The following is an 8831-nucleotide window of genomic DNA, read 5'->3' as shown; positions in this document are numbered from 1 at the left end:
TTGCTGTTTTCTTTGATCAGTGCGTTTATTTTCTCTATGTTATCTTCAGAATCTGAGATTCTTTCTTCCATGTCTTGTATTCTCCTGGCCATGCTTGTTTTTGTAGTCTCTATTCGTTTACCTAGATTTTCCATGTCCAGCCGGCCCTCTGTTTGTGTTTTCTTCTTTGCCTCCATTTCATTTTTCAAGTCTTGAACTGTTTCCATTATCTGCTTGATTGTTTTTCCTCGGTTTCCTAGGGTATCATTCACTGATTTATTCAATTCTTCAAACTTTCTGTTATACTTCTCATCCATTTCTATAAGGGCGTTTTTTACATGCTGTTTCAGGGCCTCTATCACTTTCATAAAGTCAATTTTTTCTACTTCTTCTTGATTAAGGTGTTCATGTTTTCCTGTTGTGAGGTCTCTGGGTTCTGGTGGTTTCATGTTGTTTTTCAGATTGTTGGGTGAATTCTTGCATTGGCACCTGCCCATCTCTTCCTCTGAATGCTCCCCTATGGATCTTCTTTTACAGGATCAGGTCTTCTTGCCCATTGATGTACCTTCCCAGTGATGTCACTCCCCGTGATGGCTCTCCTGGTGCCCAGATCGGATCTCTGTGATGCTTGAGTAGCTTGTAAACAAAGGGCCTACCTTGCTTGCTGCAGGCAGGCTATGGAGACAAAGGAACTACTGCCCTCCTGGTTGGATTGGAATTCGGTCCCAGTCCCAGCGCCTGCCAGAACAGGCTGAGCTGGGGATGGGGGGGGGGAGCAAGATGGAATGTTTTAACCATGAGAAAAGTATTAGATAGCAGATATTCCTACTGCAAAATTTGTCATAAACTGAATGAGTTGAGACTGTAGATGCAGCACAAAAAGAAATCACTCAAGATGACTTTTTAATTAGTGGAAAAGCATGTCCATATGCTTTCAACATAGAGTTAAATCATGCTGTCAATTTTATTCATCTGTGAACACTATTAAATTAAGTGTACTGAACTGTCAGTTTGATGTAAATAAATACATTCTGAAAACTTTCATTTGAACAAAACTGCATTGTCATTTTGGAAACTTACAGGTTTTAAAATACTTTTTTAAAATTTTTATTTCTTTTAGTTTTTTGAGACACTGTTTCTCTTTAGCTTTAGTGCCTCTCCTGGAATTGGCTCTCATAGACCAAACTCACAACTCACAGAGATCCACCTCCCTCTGCCTCCTGTATCCTAGGATTAAAGGCGAGCACATGTACCACCCAACTGGTTTTAAAATATTTTTACAACAAGAGAGTATAGCAGGATGTACAACCCAAATATCTTACAGAGAACTAATTTTTAAAATTTATACTTGTGAATTCCTGTGAATTTCCCTAGTACCATGGTTCTCACTAGTCCTTTAATTACTCATTCAATCAAAATGTCTTTTTTCTATTTAATGTCCTTCTCCCTTCTTGAGCCTCCCATTCTCTCATGTTCTCCTTCTACCTTCCCTCTCCCGTCCCACTTCCCTTCAGCCTCCCTTATCTCTCCTTCTAATTGTCTCAGGAGGTCTTGTTCCCTCTTCCCAGGTGGATCCTGTATGTCCCTCTTAGGGTTCTTCTCTTTACCAACTTCTCTCGGATCATAGACTACAGGCTGGTTATCATTTGCTTTATGTCTAATATCTACTTTCGAGTGAGTATATACCATGTTTGTCTATCTGTGCCTTGGTTACAGTCAGAATGGTTTGTTCTAGTTCCATCCATTGGCCTGCAAATTCAAAGATGTCAAAGACAACCCCAGCTAAGACTTTAAGCAACAGTGGAGAGGATGGCTAAACTGACCTTCCCCTGTAATCAGTTTGATAACTACATTGTTATCATAGAACCTTCCACCAGCAATTGATGGAAGCAGATCCACAGATCCACAATAAAACAGTGAACACAGGGCTGAACTCCTGGAGACCAACTCAAGAGAGGGAGAAGCAATAATATGAACAAAGGGGTCATGAAATAGATGGTGATACCCACAGAAACCCCTGACCTGAGCTGGTGAGATCTCACTGACACTGGACTGATAGAGGGGGATCCTGCTTAGGACCAAACTGGGCCCACTGAATGTGGGGGACAGTTTAGAGTTTTCGGCAGTCTCTGAGTCCAGTGACAGCGGGACCAGGATTTGTCACTAATACTGGCATCTAGTAAAACATACACTCTGGAGAGCTACCTTGGTCAGTCTAGATATAGGGGTAAGGTCCTTGGTCTTGCGTCAAAGTGAAGTGTCATGTCAGATTTTGTTGACTCTCTATGGGAAGTTTTACCCTCTCTGAGGAATGGATGGGGGTTAGGGTGGAGGGAGTTTATAGATGGAGGAGGGGAGGGAGTGGGAATGGGATAGCTATATAAATTAAGATTTTTTAAATTCTTTTTTTAATTAATTAATTAAAAATTTCCACCTCCTCCCATCCTCCCATTTCTTTCCCACTCCCCCCACTCCCCTTTCCCCTCGCTCTCCAGTCCTAAAAGAATTCAGGGTGCCCTGCCTTGTGGGAAGTTTAATAAAAAAATAAAAAGACTTAGACTTTATAGCTATTAGTTTTATGAGAAGTTTTAAAAAATTTATAAAGATTATCTTTCAGTTACTGTTACATTATTTCCCAAATATTGGAAAGGTAAATATAAAAGACTAAAGTTTTAGGTAAACTGAAGAAAAGAAAAAACATTCATAGCATGTTTTGATGAGAATTGAGAAACATGCTACATGACAATTCTGGTGTCCGGGTTGTGTACATGTATGAGTAGGACCAAAAGAAACTTCCCATAAAATAAATTGGGGACAAGCATGTCTGAATGCTTTATAAATGTCAGAAATATTAGTGAATGCCAAGATCTTAGAAGAAACTGTAATTTCCAAGTGAAAAACTCTTGTAATGTAAGACTATTGGGATATATGCTTGTAGATAGGGCAATTAATTTTTCAATTGAGAAAAATTAAGCTCTAGTTGAAAGTAATTTTATGCCAAATATACAACTAATTATCACTTAAAGTGTAAAGAAGTGAAAGAAACACTTCCAAAATTTTTTTTACAATGGACAAAACCTTCACCCATGTTTCAAACACTAGTTCTTTAAGGATGTCACTACCCATAACATAAATTTTAAAAAGTAAATTTAAACCAGGTAGTGGTGGCACACACGTTTAATCCAAGCACTCAGGAGGTAGAGGAAGGTGGATCTGTGAGTTTGAGGCCAGCCAGTATACCAGAGTTAGTTCCAGGACAGAATCCAAAGCTACAGAGAAAGCAAACAAATGAGTAAAACCCAGTAAATTTAGTTGCTAATCTACCAAAATTGTGAATTGGGGTAATATTAGATGTATAAAAAATAATCATAGCCAGAACCTGGAAGCAACTTAAATGCCCCTAGCACGAAAAATGGATAAGGAAAATGTAGTACATTTACGCAATGGAGTACTATACAGCAGAAAAAAAATTAAGACACCTTCAATTTTGCAGGAAAATGGATGGAGCTAGAAAACATTATTTTGAGTGAGGTAACCCAGACACAGAAAGACAATTATCACATGTATTCACTCATAAGTGGCTTTTAAACATAAAGCAAAGAAAGCTAGCCCACAAAATCACAACCCTCAAACACTTTGACAACAATGAGGATACTAAGAGAGACTTACATAGACCTAATCTACATGGGAAGTAGAAAAAGACAAGATCTCCTGAGTAAATTTGGAGCATGTAGGGAGGGTTGAAGGGGGAAGGGAAAAGGCAGGGAGGGAAGCAGAGAGAAAAATGTAGAGCTCAATAAAAATAAAAAAAAGAAAAAATAATCAAAACTGGGAATTTGTTAACTATGTTTTGTGTGAGTCAAAAAAATAAACTGTTGGGAAGGATTGTACAGGCATACATTAAGGATGGATATCAATTCTAGAAATGTCTATGATGTTACTTCTGAAGAGATATAAGCAAAAATAAGAAAAACTGATCATATTTATCCAAAAAGATCAATTAAATTTCTTTATTCTCTCTATAACTGCAAATAATGTTAATTGTATTTATACCCACACATATAATCTGAGAAAAATTCTTTGCTAAAAGCAAATATTAATGTTTTGAGTGACATTGACAATAACATTGTGGAAGATAATTCCCAAGTGATTAGATAAGTACTTGTCAATTGGTGTCTTGAACTCAAATAATAGCAGGGAATTTTTTTTTGCATGTGTGCTTGTGTGTGTCTGCCTTTATACAAAAATTGCAATAATGGACTTAGTGCAGATGCTATATGACTTTGCTGGGTAAATGGGAAAATGCTTCTATTCCCCCCAGTAGCTTACCAAGAACAGACATAAAAATAATTTCATAGAAGTGTAGCTTGCTGAATCAAAAGTTTATTCAAGAACATGAGTGAATTAAATATAGCTTAAAAACCACAAAGACTACTAGAGTGTTGTTAACTATCCACATCCTAAAATCTCTCTGTACATCTCAAATACTTCAATAGATAATTCTTTCCCCAGGTACTTTGCTGCAACTATAACACTTGGGAAGAGTGTTTTGAATGTTGTTGCTTTTAGAGTTTTCTCAAACTCTTAACTGTTTTTAGTTTGCTGAGTTTTAGGAACATTATGTTTTTGATGAAAGAGCTATAGAATAGAGGGTGCTCACTCAGGGTGCTCCCTCTGACATCCTATAAATATGGGATATCTTCAAATTCTAAAACTGTTAAGGGACTGAGCAAAACATAAAGTGTTAATCTGCTATCTCATATATTAATGATAATTAATTATATCTGAAATTATGGATTAAAAATTTCAGAGATACTTGTAACAAATATTTTTCCTCAGTACTTTAGAATGGGGGCTTTTTCTTTGAGAACCAATGGCATACTTATAATGGAAATAGCAAAATTGCAAAATATTTTTAAGATACCAGTATAAAGTAATTATTTGGATTTTGGGTTTTAAAAGTAACTAAACCAAGTAGGCAGGTAGCTAGCATGCCTCATAAAGGCATACATTGCAAGGACCTAGTAATTACTTAGTGGATTGTAATATCTAGTTAATCTGAACCAAAGTAGGTCTTATGGATTTCAATTAATCTTGCCTGAACCATGAAATCACACCGACTCTAGATTTTATATGTGCTACTACAGATTTTAAACCTTTTCTCTCACATCCAAATGCCACATATTTTCCCTTTAAGACAAGTCTATACATCTTCATTTAATTGGAACCATTGCAACAGTGATGAACTTCCTCAAGGCTCCCTTGATTTCTTTGTTTCTGAAACTGTAAATGAAAGGATTCAGCATTTGAGGGACCACGCTGTACATCATGGATGCTATTACATTGCTGCTGGAAGAGTTAGAAACTGAAGAACTCATGTACACACCTAAACCAGTCCCATAGAATAAAGATACCACTGAAAGATGAGACCCACAGGTGGAAAAAGCTTTATGCCTTCCACCAACTGAAGGGATCTTCAGAATCGAGGACACAATTTGAAAATAAGAGAAAATAATTCCAGAGAGGGGAATAACTGAAAATATAATCGTTGCAGTATAAATTATGATTATGTTGATAAATGTATCAGAGCAGGCAAGCTTGGTGACCTGACCAAGTTCACAGAAAAAGTTGGGGATATCTTGTTCTGTGCAAAATGACAGCGGCAAAACCAGAAGTGTGTGGAGCAGTGCATTTATAGTGCTGATGACCAGGGAAAGTAAGACTGACAAGATGCATAAGAAAGGGTTCATAATAATTGTGTATCTCAGAGGTTGACAAATGGCCACATAGCGGTCATAAGCCATCACAGTGAGGAGACAACTTTCTAAAACACAAAATATCAATATAAAACACACCTGGGACAGGCAGCCTATGTAAGTGATGCTCTGGTCATGTGCTTGGATGTTCAACAGCAACTTTGGGACTGTCGTTGTGCTTGCACAGATATCAGTGAAAGACAGATTACACAGGAAGAAATACATGGGAGTGTGGAGGTGGGAGTCTATGCTTACAGCCAAAATAATGAGTAGGTTTCCCATGATGGTGATGAGGTACATGAGCAGGAACACGTTGAAGATGAGAGGCTGCAGTTCAGGGGCGTATGTTAGTCCCATGAGAAAGAATTCTGAAATACACGTTTGATTTGCAGGTTCCATATATATGCTGGATATTGACAAAATGTGCAGTGAAAATATGAGATTAGTTTTTGAAGTGAATATCAATATAACATTAGTATGAGACAGATATGAATAATTTTAATATTTCACTCACTATTAATGAGCTCCAAGTTCATGAAAAGTAATGTATCTTTAAATAATTTTTCCCACTGAAGCCTTGAGAGATGACTACTGGGCTAAAAGTACTTCCTTCCCTTATATAGGACTTGAGTTAGTTTTCCAGAACCATTTTATGTTCACAATTCCCCATGTCTCCAGCTCTGAAAACTCATGATCTCTTCTGCCTTCCAAAAGGTACTCACAAGTAGCTCATGCACACTGATACAAGCACATGAAAATAAAAAAAAATACTCTTACTCAATTTTCTCCCTTTAAAGTTTTGAACTAGTATATAGAAAACAAATATTTTTTGAGCTATAAGATGAACTATAAAGATACTTATGGTTTTTTTTCTAAAATCTTTCCTCATTTTTCTTATTTTACTACTAATACCTATTCTACCTATTGCACAAGATACTTGCAAATAATGTGACAAATGACAAGACTACATTGAATATCAAAGCATGAATTCTTTTTTTCAAAACCACCCAAGCCTTCAAGCAAAATGACAGGTGATAGTGAATGTATCAAACTCAAGATTAAAAGCAATGGCCAGACATCTTGACTGCAGAGCCATCTCTGTGCCTATTGAGTTACAGTTGAATTACCTCACGTTTCAGATGCACTTATGAGGTGATGGCATCACCAGTGTGCAAAGGAAAAGTCCAATATCTGGTCTTTTGTGTTCTAAGTCGAGTCTTTGAACATTCCCCACTTATATCTTGTTGAATTCAAGATAAAATTAATTTGCAATGTTAAGGTGAATGAAGGAAAATAGTAAAGGAGTAAATTTTTATGCTTATTTAATCATTTTAGAAAGATAAGAAATATAACATAATATCTTCACTGTTTTACTGTGTGTTTCTACACACAGGTTAGTATCATGTGTTCCTGTTACCAGGATTAAGTATTGGCCTGGCTTTCCTCCCTGGTCTTTCTGATCTCCATCTAATGAATTTGAGCAAGACACACAGAATGTAGTGAAGAAGACAGAGTATTGTGGCAGAATATGAGACATTCTCAAGGGATAGTGGAACATGCTTACAGAAATCATGTCAATGAAAATTTTGGATAGTCCTTTTACTATTTCTTAGTGTTGATGAAACAAATCTCTGCAAGGTATTGCTATACCCAGATAATTGACAGATGCTTTTGGATTAATCTTGAAAGAAGGCAGCAATGCTTATCTTTGTTGGTGACCAGAAGGTGACCTCATAGATAGAAACATGATGTTTCTGTTAGAGAACCCTGACTGCCCATTGGACTGGAGAGGGAGGGGGAGAGGAGTGGGGGGAGGGGGAGAAGGATGGGAGGAGGGGGGGAAGGGGGGGAGGAGGGGGAGGGAAATGGGAGGGTGGGAGGAGGTGGAAACTTGTTTTTTTTTCCTTTTCTCAATAAAAAAATAAAAAAAAGTAAAAAAAAAATAAAATGTTACCTCTTTCCCAAGGGGTAGAGATTTGCCCCAGAACCCATATTTTTTAAATCAATAAACAAAATACATTTTCTGTTATTTGAATGTTCTTATTAATTGGTATAGATCCAATGTTCATGACCTTTAAGCCTATTAGTATCAGAACATATTACCAAAATGCTGTTGTTAATCACACTCTCTGGGATCTTTCTGTTTACAATAGTTAATACTGACTTGGAAGATTTAAGATGCTGCTTTGTATATATCTGTCTTCCTCTCTAGTTAACAAACCTGCTAATTGACAGAACTACCTCTCTGTCTCATGATGCATATAAGAATAAGATATGAAAATTAAATATGGACTCTCAGTCAAGGGTTGAACATATCCCAAATTCATATTTATTGCCTAATTTCTAATATTAAATTTTGAATATGGTTTCTTGAAAAAAGAAATCAGAATTAGCCAAGTTATGGTATCCTCATCCAATATGACTTGTGTTCTTGCTGAAAGAAAAGATGGGGGATATATAAACACATGCGTGTATTTACACATACATACACACAGATGGAATAATAGTTACGTTAAAGAACAAGGAAGGATAGGCATCTCCAAGTTTCAGGGGGAAAAGGAATCTAAGACATTTTAATTTATAAGTAACTCAAAATCCACAATAAAACAACTTTATTATTTTAAGCCATAAATTTTTTGCTACTTTTTGAGAGAAACCTAATTAACTTTCTCCAACTCCCTGTAATCTATCACCACAACTTAAGAAAATATCTAAATTTTATGAGACTCTCATTAGAGTTGTCTGCTCAGAACTGAATAGAGAATGTTCTTGTAGATAGTATTATATAAGTAGTATGAGAGATATGTGAATGTTGATATAAACAAATGCAGAAATGTTAAAGGAGAAATCCAACAATGACAATAGAACAAAAACTCTTATTTCTCATAATAATTTTGCATACCTTCATCTCTTTTCAGGATTGAGTTCTAAACATATGCCCTCATGTTCAAAGTACTTAGTACGGTATTATGAAGTATCTACTTCCTTACTGACATTGATACTCAGATATTCACCTGGATATTGCACTAAGTCAGTATCTCAGTACTCAGTGGGCTCCTGGAAAAGCCTGGTCTTCTTCGGTTGACAGTTCTGGTA

General features: G+C 36.5%; 1 protein-coding gene across 1 annotated transcript; it reads right to left on the bottom strand.

The window, feature by feature from the left end:
* Positions 1-4026: 4026 nt before the first annotated feature.
* Positions 4027-6134, bottom strand: LOC101979738 (olfactory receptor 7G2-like). Its single transcript, XM_005347431.2, has 2 exons — positions 5227-6134; positions 4027-4057 (listed from the first exon to the last, which is right to left on the bottom strand). The coding sequence occupies exons 1-2, from the start codon at positions 6132-6134 to the stop codon at positions 4027-4029; spliced, it is 939 nt and encodes a 312-aa protein (XP_005347488.2).
* Positions 6135-8831: the final 2697 nt, after the last annotated feature.

The sequence above is a fragment of the Microtus ochrogaster genome, chromosome 5 (assembly GCF_000317375.1).
Source record: "Microtus ochrogaster isolate Prairie Vole_2 chromosome 5, MicOch1.0, whole genome shotgun sequence".
NCBI lineage: Eukaryota > Metazoa > Chordata > Mammalia > Rodentia > Cricetidae > Microtus > Microtus ochrogaster.
The sequence above is the reverse complement of the archived record's forward strand: the minus strand, read 5'-3'. Positions and strand labels throughout refer to the sequence as shown.

Bases quoted from the DNA above. Each gene is read 5' to 3' on its own strand.
- LOC101979738 (XM_005347431.2), bottom strand. From the start codon at position 6,134: ATGGAACCTGCAAATCAAACGTGTATTTCAGAATTCTTTCTCATGGGA. The intron at 4,058-5,226 runs GTTCATCACTGT...CTTTTAGCAAAG, and splicing joins ATCAAGGGAGCCTTGAGGAA to AATTTTTCTCAGATTATATG.